We start from the raw sequence: 13539 nt of genomic DNA, 5'->3' as shown, positions 1-13539 counted from the left end.
GGCCTGTTCTCGTAAGCAGACGTTTTTGGAGCACAGTTAGGCTCATTCCTTTGTATTTTGTCTTCGGCTGCTTTCGTGCTACAAGGACAGAGCTCAGCGGTTGTGATGGAGATGATGTGGCTCACAACCTAAAAGGCTTACTATGTGGTTCTTTAAGAAAAGATTTGCTGACCCCTGCTCTCGACCCTTATACTACTGAACTTGTCTTAATTAACCCAAAAGTGCAGTAAGAATAAAAGAATGGGAAAACTGTAGGGATGATCAAATGTGCTCAGGAAGTATCAGAACGTGTCTAGCCTATGGCAAGGTGCCAGTGTCCATGGAACAGAGGCCCAGGCACTGTGACCCCAGGGGTTTGACGAGCTGTCATTATGCGCACAGAAGTTCTCCAGGCTGGTGGGAGGCTGTGCGGTGGAGAGGAGGATTGAGGTTTACATCAGTATCTTCAGCAAATGCGGGGAGTGACCTGGAAGAGGTTAGTGGATATGTGTGGGCTGAGGGTGTGAGATTGAAGAGCGATAAAAGATCATCATAGAAAAAAATAGAGAAAAGGGGAGGGATGATGTGAAAATAGAAATGAAGTGTAAAGAGAATTCTGGCCTCTTTTCTCCGGGGCCTGGGGCAAATGGGTGCGGAAGGCTAAGCCACCTGGAGGGCCATGGTGGCAGCACTGCTGTGTGGTGATCGGCCCGTCGCTCTCCCCCCTGCCCTAGGCTTTCCCGCGGGCAGGTCTGAGGGGCCCTGCCCTCAGTCATCTCTGCCACTGGCGCCCTTACCTGTGTAGTCAATGACGAAGCCCACATTGCTCACGGATGCATCGCTGCGGAAGGCGAGGAAGAGGCTGTTGCTGCTGCTCTCGATGCGGCTGGGGAGCTGGGAGCCGTAGAAGCTCCCTATGAGGGGGCTCAGAGAGTCCCGCCCGTCGTAGACGTGGAGGAAATCGTAGCCAGGCTCCAAGTTAAAGCTAGGGAACAAACATATAATACCCCACCCCGCCCACCAAGGTTAAACAGGGCTTGTATTGGGCACAACCAAATCTGGTTTCACATCTAAAATGCCATTACTTATGTCATATCATGGAATACAAGACACAAACTACATGCTCATCTCAATGCAACTGCCCATGGTAACTGTGGGGGATTGGTTCCAGGCCTCCCAGAGAGTACGCCCTCTACCCATGGGGGCCCAACCCTGAGACTTCCTGGCAGGTGGCTAGGGGAGGGAATGAGGCCCCAGCCACCTCCCAGTGAGTGGAGAAGATGGAAAAAGCAGGCGTGGGCAGAGGAGCCATGTGCCACAGGCAGCATTCAGAAAGCTGGAGGTGAAACAGAACATCCTCTTTTTAAAAAAACATTTAATTGAAATGTATTTGACATATACTGCTGTGCAAGTTTAAGGCATACAACAAGTTGACTAGATACATTTATATATGCAATATGATTGCCATTGTAGTAATAATTAGCACCTCTATCACCTCACATAATTATCTTTTCTTTTTATGATAATGGCTGGACTAATTGAGATCGAGTCTCTTAATAAGTTTGGTGATTATAATACAATATTGTCTATAGTCACTCTATTATGCACAGAAGGGAAAATGAGTTACCAACTCTTTACACCCAGGGGTCAGCCCAAGCGGGTCCAGAACCCAGGTCTCCTCCCTGCTTCTGTGCTATGCTTCACCTTCTTTTTCAAGAGGGAAAGAGCCAGCCCAGGAGTTATTCCCAGGCAGGAAGGGCCTGTGTCCAGCAGGACCCTACCTGCATTCCTGTGACCCTGAGCCAGCTCTCGCTCTCCTGAGGACTTGCTACCACCCCCCTCCTGGCACCCACAGCTGTGCCTCTTTCTTAGCAGTCCTGACTACAGTGTGAGGAAAAACATCTTTTTAAAAAACGGACTCAGTTTAGTAAATGGAATATTAGAGCTTTTGAATGTAATCTATCCCACTGGGATGGAGAGTGAAGATGATGGAAAACACAGGGGACTGGCAAGACTGTGGAGCCGCTGGGATCATCCACTTTGGAAATGTTTCATGATATCTACTAGATCTGAATATATGCCTGATGATGCTATGATTCCACTCTTAGCTATATATCCAGCAAATGCAACTGGAACTAATCGACATGCAAAAGTGAGAACAACAGAATAAAAGGAAGAGAGTGTGCAGAGAACAGATTTCTGATGCGAACTCAGCCATAGCCCAGCCACAGGCTGGGATATTCAGATACTCCATTCGGCTGGACTAAGAATGCCACCCAGTCCCACCCTTTGGTTGAGATGTGTGGCGGAGGGCAGGGCCATGGCAACTCTGGGTCAGAGGGGTAGGGCAGAGAGAGGGGACGAGGGGTAGAGCCAGACATGCGTGACTGCCTTCCTATATGGCACCCTCTCCCACTGGGTCAGCTGCAGGGTCACTCCACCACTGCTGGGTGGATGGTCTTCCTGCACCATAATTTAGCTGCCATCCACCTGCTCTTCTGAAAGTCACCAGGGGAGGGACCAGGTCAGTCTTGGTCACAGTTATGGCTCCACCACTTCCTAACTACCTTCTTCTGTCCCTGCCTTCCTCCAGTCACCTGATTTTATCTGAGTACCCTCCTGTATCAGGTGCTGTACAAGGTGCCTGGGACACGGGATGTGTCAGACACCACCCCTCCTTCCAGATGGGGACGGGGCTGAAGGAAGTGATGGATGTGAAGATGAAACAGCAGAGCCTGAAGTCTGCACAGGTGTATGGGGGCACAACACCAAGTTCCTCGGGAGGAGAGAAGGAAGCTTTTGTGAAGGCCAAGCTGGCGCTGAGCCCGGGGAGATGAAACGACCCTCGGCGGTTGGAAAGGACGCCGCTGTGAAGGGAGAAGCAGAGGCGTGGAGACTGCTCAGAGTTCAGTCTGGCTGGAGCCCAGGGACTGGGAGGGTGGGGTTCTACTGTGGTGGGGGCACTGAATAGAGAGGCAAGCAGCAAACAGATTGCTTAGGATGAAATTCATAAGTTTGGACTTTAATTTATAGGGAGGAAGGAGCTGTGTAGAATTTTTAAATAAAGGATCTATTTATTGTTTCTTTTTAAAAAAATTTTTTTTTTTTTTTTTAAAGTTAAATGTAATTTACACACCATGAAATAATCATCTCAAGTGCATGGCTCTACCAGCTTTGACACATGCATATCAAATTTTGCCGATCTTAAAACTTATATAAGTGGAATCACTCATTATGTACTTCCGTGTGTGAGTGTGTGTGTGTGTGTGTGTGTGTGTGTCTCCTTTTGCTCACTGTGCTCTTTCTGAGATTCACTCGCACTGCATTCACCAGCAGTTCATTCCTGATGGCTAAGAAGTATTACCATAAGTTAAAATGGAAAACAGGGTGGTTACTGTAGCATTTTCATAGACAAGACTACTCAGCGGCTAGCTAAAGAAGAGACTGGCATGGAAGGCAAGATGGGGGCATACTTAGGATACTAGGGTCGTAATTCAGGGCAGCAGCTGGGAGGATGCACCAGAGGGGAAACAGGAGGCGTGCTAAGGCAGCAGAGGCTCCACACCTTGGTCATTCATAAAAGTAGCGGTGAAGGGGGATGGGGGTGCCAAGCCACCGAGTTCAGAATGGAGCTTGTCTGGGGAGGAGTGATATGCTTGTGTGTTGCAGCCGAGGCTCCTGCAGCACAGAGACAGCCAGCAGCTGGATATATGAGTGCAGCTCAGCAGGATGTCCGGGTGGGTGGCAGAGGGGAGTTGGCACTGTCGGAGAGGAATGCCCTGGGAGTGGATGAGCTTGTCCAGGAAGAAGGTGTGGGCGAGAAGAGAAAGGGCTTGAGACATGGCCTGGCCAAGGAAGAGGGCCACGAGGGGGGAGTGGTGCACTCACAGAAGAAGTCTGAGAACCGGGAAGTGGGGGGGAACTGCATAAAACCCAAGGGGAGAAGCAGAGTAGGGGTTGAGGGAGCAATCAAGAGGTGCCAGGGATAAAACATGGACAGTTCCACTTTGTTTAGCAATCAGTTCACTGGTGTCTTATCAGAGGAGTTGCCAGCAGGCCCGTGGGCAGAAACTAGCTCTCAGTGGTTCTCTGTGAAAGGAGGGGAGGAAGGAGAGAAAAGCAGAGACAACTCTTTAGAAGAGCTCGCCTCTAAAAGGAATAAAGGAGATCATGGGGAGCTTGATAGGGGTGCATCTGAGAAAAGCTGGGGAGCGAGCTGGAATGAGCTGGGTGAGAGCAGGGGAAAAAATGCTGGAGGGCAGAAGACAAGAATCCAGCAAGGCTCTACTTTCTGAATCTCAACAGCTTTGGAGATAAAAAAGAAGAAAAGAAAATAATAATAAGAAGAAAGAAGTAAGAATATATGTGAAGCCTCTGAGCGCCTTTCTGGGCCCACAGGAGACTTTCCATAAATGCTCAGGTCTCTTCGTCTTGGTGCTCCTACACCTCCCTGGGCCAAGCACTCACAGCAGACCTGTGTATACTCACCCACACACCCAGGCCTGAACCCCCTAGCTGCTCTGAACCCTTCGTCTCCCTCCCAGGGAAAGGTACATACATGTTAAATACCAGGGCGATGACGTAGTCTGGTGAGACGGTCACCTTCCAGTCGCACTCCTTGCCCGGCGGGTACGGCTCTGGGTAATTCGGAGACAGGATGACTCCCGAGGGTCCCGTCAAGTCTCCCCCGCAGGGAGCTGAGGAGAGAAGACAAGGGTAAGACGCTCCCTTCACCGGGCCCAGTTTAATGGGTATTTTGTAGGCACAGAAGAGGAAGGAATAAGTCTGATACACCTGAGTTGACACCTGGCCCTGGAGGCCAAGGGGAGGGTAGAGCATAACGGGTCTGAGGTTTCGCCTTGAAGGGATGGAATGTGTTAGAACTAGAGGTCGTGATGGTGCAACACTGCGAATGCACTAACAGTCACCGAGCCATTTCTCGTTGGCTGATTTCACCTGAAGGAATGACTCAAAAACAAAACCTGTGACTCTGCCTGCTCCTGGCTGTGTGACGTTAGAGAACTGACCTAACCTCTCTGGGCCTGTGTCTTTCTATTGCAAAGAGACAATACCTCCTTCCTGGGGTGGCTGCAAAGATTTTGATGTCGGAAAGCACCTGGCATACCATAAGCAGTCAATACCGGGAGCCATCATGCGTCTCTCAGACCCGGGAAACACCTGCTCTCCGCCCACGGCCTCACATTCACTTTCCAGGCGAGGCGGGCACTGTGCCTATTTGCCGAGTCCTGGTGCAGTCTGTCAGGAGTGGCAAACAATACCATGTTCACCTGCCAAACGCACCAGCCTCCGACACTGCCAGTGCTCTTGGCACCTGCTTGGGGGCTGCAGGTCCGGTCCAATTTTCCAAAAGACCTTCTCCAAGAGAACATGTATGCCTCAGTCAAATGGAGAGACTACAAATCCCCGTGTGTCCACGGTGGTTTCCCTCCCGAGATGACAGGCCTTCCCAGCTGGCAGAGGGAAGGTGGCTAGAGATACAGCAGGCTGCTTACCCAGAGTCCCCGGGGCCCTTCCCAGATCCTGAGGCAGGCTCTGCACTAGTTGGCTGGCTATTGCCCTGTACCATGAGGTTTTGGTCAAGTGGAGGCTGAGAAGTGGATGGGGTCTCTAACAGGAAAAGATGGCCAAGACTATGACTGTGGCTTACGACGCACCATCGGAGATTGGCAGCGAAGCAGTCAGACAGTGAGCCCACAGGAGCACGGAGCCGTGCAAGAGGAAGCCAGAAAAATCCAAGACTGGACATGGGGTGGGAGCCAAGACTGCATCCAAGGCTGAACTGCACAGCAGCCGCTGGCCCGTCGCAGAGATGAGCAGTATTTATGGCCTCAGGGTGCAGCTTTGACTCAGAGCAATGCTTAAAGGGCTGGAGCAACCCTCCACAGGGCCTCTTTAAAAATGGTAGGTCTTCAAGCCAGGCCATAAAAGTCCTAACATGGTTGAACAGCAAACCTGAGTGGTCATGAGTAGTGTGTTTGCTTCCATGGGAAATATATCTCAAACACCAACCTGAGGACCAGAAACACTCAAGTGGGCACCTATTAAATGTCAGGCATGAGCTATAGCATTTTAGCTGCCCTATCTCATTTATGTCCCATGGAAACGCAGTGAGCTATGGACTATCCTTCCTGAGTTAGAGAGGAGCAACAGGCTCAGAGAGCTTGTCATTCGCCCAGTCACTCTGAGACTCAAATCCACGCATGTCTGGCTCCAGGGTCCATCAACTGGCTCTACCACCTCAGAACTGCCGATGGCCGTGGGAGAAGGGAGGGGCATCACTCCCCACAGCCTGCAGGGCACAGGGCCTGGGCACAAGAGCTTCTGTGAGCGAGGATGCTTCCTCGAGTCAGGTCTGCCTTGTGTCTCCCGCACTTCCCCTCCACTGAGCCTTCTCTAGAGAAGATGGTTGGATGAATGGGACAGACCAGAGTAAAACTGCATTTAGCAAGGCAAGGCCACACAGTCCAGTCCACAGAGAGTGGCCCTACCCAGAAGCCAGCGTGGCCCAGCCAGTGAGAGGGGCACACCCTCGTCATGCCTGCTGTCCAGCTCCCGGGGGATCTTCCCAAGGGGGCACAATGATGCCTCATTCGGGCAAGGGCTATTCGGCCGGCCTTCCTTTGCAGCTGAGGGGTGTCCTTAAATTTGCCACAGATTCATTTCTGAAATCGCATGTTTTTCTTCGGCTAACCCAGCGGTTTGCCGCTCTGTTGACTAATGAGTTTGCCGACCACTGTCATATACTACCCTTTACCTCTTTGCACACAATATGCCACAACTGCCTAATCCTCACAGCTTCCAACTACACAGAAACATTTAGTCTAGTCCAGTGGTTGGCCTCGATTTGCCGACCACTGGGCTAACCCCTAAAATGGGTAGATCATTCTCTGAGTGCTGAGAAGTGGGCAGGCTGTACTGAGGTATGAGAGTTGTGACAAAGGCCCTCAATTGTGAAGTGACCCAGTCCCAGGTTCAATTTTTGACCATGCCCCTTACTGTGAGTTTGGGCAAATTATCATACCTCTCTGAACACCATTTCCTGGTCTATAAAACTGAAAAGAACGATGATGGTAATGGCTTATACTGTATGCCGTGGTTACTGTGAGCTTTATAGCATTGTCTCATTTAATCCTTAAAACAACCTGTGAGGTAGGTACTTTTACTCTCCCCATTTCAGGGGCGGAAAATGAGGCACAGGGAGATGAAGTGATTTATCCAAGGCTACATAGCTTGTAGTGGTGAAGCTGGACTGGGACCCGGCTCGCTGGAACCCAGAGCCTGAGTCTACATGGTGATTCTATTTTCAATCACGTGGCCACGATGTTCAGCCCAGTGCCTACCGTGGGGATGACTCTCAACAAATACGTATTTTCTTCCTTGGCTTCCTCCCTGCAATGAAGGGATGCCAAGGCCAGCCAGGCCGATCCTGGCAGATGGCCAAGGGAGCTGGAAATTAGGGGCTTGCCACTGGGCTGTTTGAGAGAGAGGTAAAGACTTCCACTTTGTTGCTCAACTATAAAATGAGGGAATGGCGCTCATTATGGAGAGATGCCGCGAAAGCTAAACGAGTTGTAGAGATAAATGTCCAGTGTGGGGCTGGCACACAGTAGGGCTCAGTGGCTACTGGTTCCCCCCTAGCACTCATTGCCGACAAGAAAAGCAGCATTCCCCAGGCCATAGGGCACAAGGAATGGGTAATGAGAGCGGAGTTACCCGTTTTGCCCTGCTTGATGCCCATTTACTGCCATCAGCTTGATGTAGGGTAGCCCTTCTTCTCCACCTGGGATGGTCTGGTCTCAGGACCTGCTTTTCTGCAAGGTAAGCCTATGGAACCCCTGCCATGAAGGATGCCGGATCAGAGGGGCCTGGGAAGTCATGTGATTCCCTCCACGGCCTTACCAGACAGAACGCCCTGGACCAGATGGATCTCTGGTTCAGGGAGGGAAGTGAGTCTGAAAGCTCGAAAGAAGAAAACTGGGAAAGGAGGAAGGGCAGAGGGAGGGAGGAGGACGAGAGAGAAATTAGTATTTCCTGAGATTCGGGTTAGTTGTGAGTTCACCCCACAATGCTAGGAGGAAGTCTATTTTCTTTCACTTTACAGATGAGGAAACTGAGGCTCAGAGAGTCAAAGTAACCTTCCCATGGCCACTGAACTAGTAAATGGCAGAGCAAGGAAATAACGTGGATCTGTCTCCTTCACTATCTCACACACTTTGCGAGTCACAACATGTAGTTGAGAACTGAGCTGGTCTGGAATCTGGATCTCGCCCTCCCGTCCACAGCACATGCACATGCTCCGTCACCTACTCAGAGGACTGCCAGTTACCATTGAGGCAGAGGATTCAGGGTCTGTCTTCCATGCCAGGCCTCAGAGCATGGCCCGCAAAGCCAGACCACAGATGTGGGCATTGAGCTGTGTGGAGAGAGGCAGGGCCCTGCTGGGTGGGCACTACGGGGCACACGTCTCTGGAAGTCCCCGGAGCCCGGCTGCAGCAGGGGAGTCGGTGTGTGCTGTGCGGCAGGAAACCACAGGCTCTGTACTGAGAGGGATCAGGGATTGTGGGATGGCTCTGCCAGGTCCTGGCTCTGTGATTTGGGACAAGATATCCAAATATGTCCAAGTTTCAGTTTGCTCAACTGTAAAATGAGGGAATGGCGCTCATTATGGAGAGCTGCTGGGAAAGCTAAACGAGTTATAGAGATGAATGTCCAGTGTGGGGCTGGCACACAGTAGGGCTCAGTGGCTGCTGAGTAGAAGACGGAAACATGTTCAGCACTGTGCCTGAGTAGAAGAGCCGAGCGGAAGTGAACACAGGAGTGTTTCTCTCTCTCTCCTTCTTTCCTGTTCCCCTCTTCCTCCAAGCTCCCTCCTTCTCCTAGTCTCCAGTTGCTATGCTAGGGAGAATATTCCAGCCCAACCCCTATAAGCTGCATGACCTTGGACATGTCTCAGAGCCTCCAATTTGCCCTCCATCAAATGGGGACATTTTAAGACTAAGGGCAGATCCGGAAAACACCCAGGTGACCAACAGTGGCCTTGGAAAGAGGAGGAGCAGGGTTCCTTCCTTCACACCCGAGCCTGGGGGTGACCTTCTAGAGCTTTGAGTAATGGAAGAGTCATTTCAGAACCCGCTGACCTACTACTACCCGACATGACCATTGTCCCCTTCCAACCTATATATCCTGGGCCAGGAGAAAAGCGACAGACACACCTGACTTAGGAACCTTTGGGACCATTTTGGAGAGTGAAGAATGTGGTGTTTGTGTGTGTGTGTGTGTGTAGAGAGGGGGTTTCTGCAGCTTTGGGCTGTTCTGAGTCTCCTGGCCAGACTCACGGTGCAGCTGCCATGTATGTGGATGGGGGGTCTGGAGCCCCCATGTGCTGGGGCCAGGGGGCAGGGGGCAGGGCTTGCGTATGCTGCTCTGTACCAATGCATGTTGGCGGGCTGGGCTGCCAGAAGAATCTGTTCTCGATCTTCACGCAGCTGATCTCGGCGCTGCCCTGCAGGGCGTAGCCAGGGTCACACTGGAACACTGTGGAGTCGCCAGCTTCCCAACTGTCACCACTCCGGCTCCCGTTCTGTGGGACCCCAGGGTCATTGCAGGACGTGGCTGTGGACACTGGGACAAGAAAAGAGAAGAAGAGGTGGTTGCCTAGGTGTCAGCCACATGAGGCTCCCGGTGTACCGCCCTCACTGACATCACCACGTCCGTCAGCTGGGCCCCTGCGTGATCTTGGACACCTCCCAATAGTGTTACCATCTCTGTTCTCACCCCCATTACTTCCACTCCCTCTGCCATCACTGCCACTGCCACCCATTCTTCCAACTTCTTCACCATCCCTGTCATCCTGTCCTGAGAAACAGTTGAGCATGACGGTGCTGCTATGATTGTGAAACTGAGTTAAGCTTGATTTACTGATACGAGCTGTTACAGAGCTAAGCTTTGCAATCTTGTCTAATGTAGGTAACATGATCTGTATAAGGGAGTGACAAGATAATTAAGTATAAACTCCAAATTCAATCAGCAGGGGCTGCAAAGGAGTATGGGAGTTGGCCGCCCGAGCGCTGAGCAATGGCTGTGAAGATGCAGGGAGTTACTCAGGCGGGTGAAACCCCTATTTTCTCTTGCGTGGCAAACAACCAAAGACTCACCAGGCTGGAACTAAAAACAAACCCAATGTTTGTAACAAAGCAGAGGTCAAACAAGTATAAGTAACTGAGATGCATTAAAAATTAAAAAAAATACTCAGGAATTTGGGAGCTGCGTGTAGTTTTACTACTAAGCTATTGTAATGCAAAGCAGATGTTTTAAGTGAATACCCAATGAATGATGGAAAGGAGGAATAAATGAATTAACGAATGAGTGAGTGAATGAATGAAGCATGGGAAAGTGCATCAAAGGACATGGTGTGCACGAAAGTCCGGAGCAAGGAGTCTGAGGCAGCTTCAACAAGCCAGCTGCCGCCACAGTTCCCACGATGTCATCATTCACAGACGGGTCGGCAGGTCCCAGGGACAAGAGGTTTTTTGGAGGCCACAGGATCAATATCATTCATTTATTTGGGGAGTCAGTTTTTCTTTAAAATTTTTGGGAAAATAACTTTTATACTAAAACAAGTGAATTCATTATGGAGCAGGATGCAAAATTCATACTCGTTTTTTAAGCAAAACCATGAAGTTGCAAAGAGCTTTTTGCTTCCCACACCCTCCGGATCTTCTGAAAATAGGCATCCACTCACTTCTGCTATTCGGAGACTTCAGTGGAAAAGTCCAGGAAGCTCCAGCCCGGGGAACAGTGCACACGCACATCACTAAGTATGAGACCCAGGCTTGTGCGGAGAGTCCGGAGTTATCTACAATATCTGACACCTGACACCTAGCAACAGGAAACTAGGCCTGCAGCCCCATCTGGCTCTGTGCCTGTTCTTGTCAGTGAAGTTTAATTGGAACACAGGCGTGCTCATTTGCTGATATATTGTCTATGTGCTAGAATGGCAGTGGCATTGTTATGTATCCTATGGCCCACAGAGCCTGACATATTTACTCTCTGGTTCATTACAGAAAAAGTTTGACTACTGGTATATGTTATCCTATCTGAAGGACCACATTTTAAAACCTGTTCTCCGCTTGTGTTCAGTTTTAATTATTAACAGCATTGGTGATCTATCACTGTGCTCCAGCCCTAGCTGTAAAATCTTCTTCCAGCAGGCACAGTCCCCTTCTTTAGCTGCCCCAGGGCCTTTGCACAGGCTGGTCCTTCTGCCAGGAATGATCTTGCCACAGATCCCATGCTAGCTCCATCCTGTCATCCATTTTTCAGCTCTAATATCACCTCTTCAGCTCATTTGTTACCCCTGCTTCCATCACTTGTATCACATTATCCCCTTTTGTTCTTTTCATAGCACAACCTGTAATAACCTGGCTAATTTATTTGTTTGTCTCTTAATTGTATACACGTGTGCATCTGTCTCTATGGGAACAGAGACCTTGGCTGTTTTGCTTCCAACTGTATCCCCAGGGCCTAGAACAGTACCCAGCACACAGCCGTGCTCCGTGAAAACAGACTTGGCTTTCATCGCTGGTTTCTCAGGGCACTGTGCACATGTAAATGATTCCTTGGGGGGAAAGAGCTCACTGTTCTGAGCATACTCAGAAAGATTATTTATACGGGGGGCAGCAGAGTGTCATGATTAAGAGCCTGGATTTGGGAATCAGACACAGGGGTACTGACCTTGCATGAGAAACTTCTTGGGGCCTCAGAGCCCACATCTGCAACATGGATAATAAGACCTGAAGGTCTATGTGAACATGGGAAGGAGAATGTAGTGGAGAGCCTAACGTGGCGCCTGCTCAGTAGACGGCAGCGATTATGCTCTCTCTCCTCCGCGCCCCTCACCTTTTGTTGTTCTCGCTTTTCCCTCCTTGATGCTCCTGAATTTGAGCTGCTTGGCACAGCCTCTGGGGAAGGCTGGGCCCACGTGGTACAGATAGGATGTTGGGTGTTACACGGGCATGTTTACTTAATAAAGCTGAGCGGGCACTGATCGTCCCTGGCATTTCTGTAAATCCCTGTCAAACAGACACTATGAAGTTAACATGGGCTGAGCCACTCTCTCTTCCCGAGAGTGGTCCTGATATTTGCTAACTAATGACAGCAACAGGAAGGTAACCTTTCCCGGACCTCAGTTACACCCAGACCACTGGCCTTCCTGGAGTCCAGGCTGGCTAGCTTTGCCCACTCCCACTCTGCGGACCTGAGCAATGCCCAGGGTGGCTTGCCCAACCAAGGAAGCCCTCAAGTGCGAGAAAACCATCCATGCATTCACCCACATCCCCGTGTGCCAACTGTACAGGCGGCGGTGAGTGAGCACCTGCTGCATGCGCTCCCCGCGGGGGAGTGGGATGGCGGGAGGCGGCCCGCAGCCCCGCAGTGCTCTCTGTGGGGTGGCCAGCAGATGGCCAGGTCCAAGGGAAAGCAGAGTGTCTGGAACTGACAGTGTGCTGAAGGGACAGAAGTAGAGTGCTGAAGGTGCATCATCTAGCGATGCATTCTGAATGGGGAGATTAGAAAGCAGTGGCCTCTGAGATGAACCCTGAAGGAGGAAAGTGTGTTGAGGAGCCGGGCAATGCACGAGAAAGCACTGGCGCTGCTGGGTGAAGGCACGGCTCACGAGGCGATGCCCAGGGACTCTGTCCCACATGGCACCGCTGGGAACACATTCTAAGTCAGATAATGCAGATCCGTGGGGGAATTCATTGGTACAATTAGGGGCTTTTTTTTTTTTTTTAAAGCCATGCTCATTGGTGTGGGCAGAGCCAGAGAAAATATATGTCTCGTTTAATTATTCATAATACTCCTTTTCCCTGAGAGTGTACTGAGCCGTCTCTTTAGCATTCTACCCTCTTCACTGCTGGGAGACCCTTCGATTGCTTCTTCCAGCAATTTCCAAAGTTTGCATCAAGAAATGCTAATCACTTGAGATGGCTTCGGAAAAAGTCAGCCACCGCCAAACGTGTCTGGCAATTGTGGCCTACGGGCACCTCATGAGTTTATTTGCATTAGCACACCCAGAGTTCTGAGAGGTCCCAAAATACAGATAACCTCTTTAGATCTGCCTCAACCTAAGAACCTTCCCACATCACTTGATCCTGCATTTCTTAAAATATATTTTTTTAAAATATATTTTTGATAGATTTCAAATATGGAATAAGGGATAGAAACATCATTGATGAGAGAATCTCACTGATCAGCTGCCTCCTGTATGGTCCCTACTGGGGATCAAGCCCCCAACCTGGGCATGTGCCCTGGCCTGGAATCAAACCATGACCTCCTGGCCAGGTGTGCAAACTTCTTTTTCCTGCAAAACCAATAAATAACCCCTGGGATGCCAGGGAACAGGTGCTAGGAAATGCTTATCTAAAGTGACTCCCTTGTTGCCTCATGCTGGAACCCTAATCTCAGACAAGTTCAGTGCCACTCAATGGCCCCCAGGGACTCTCTCCAGGGGTGAACGGGTGCCATGATCTAGGAAGAAGA

General features: G+C 50.5%; 1 protein-coding gene across 3 annotated transcripts in view; it reads right to left on the bottom strand.

Moving 5' to 3' along the window:
• CSMD2 (CUB and Sushi multiple domains 2) overlaps window positions 1-13539 on the bottom strand; it is a 540305-nt gene that overhangs the window by 103596 nt on the left and 423170 nt on the right. For all 3 annotated transcript variants that reach the window (XM_036446754.2, XM_045584884.1, XM_045584885.1), the window contains 3 exons: window positions 9430-9621; window positions 4538-4676; window positions 777-964 (listed from right to left, as the gene is read on the bottom strand). In XM_036446754.2, coding sequence (XP_036302647.1) covers window positions 777-964; window positions 4538-4676; window positions 9430-9621 — 519 coding nt within the window. The remainder of the gene's footprint in view (window positions 1-776; window positions 965-4537; window positions 4677-9429; window positions 9622-13539) is intronic.

Source organism: Pipistrellus kuhlii, unplaced genomic scaffold, assembly GCF_014108245.1.
Source record: "Pipistrellus kuhlii isolate mPipKuh1 unplaced genomic scaffold, mPipKuh1.p scaffold_m20_p_2, whole genome shotgun sequence".
Classification (NCBI taxonomy): domain Eukaryota; kingdom Metazoa; phylum Chordata; class Mammalia; order Chiroptera; family Vespertilionidae; genus Pipistrellus; species Pipistrellus kuhlii.
This window is presented reverse-complemented; position numbering and strand designations above follow the sequence as displayed.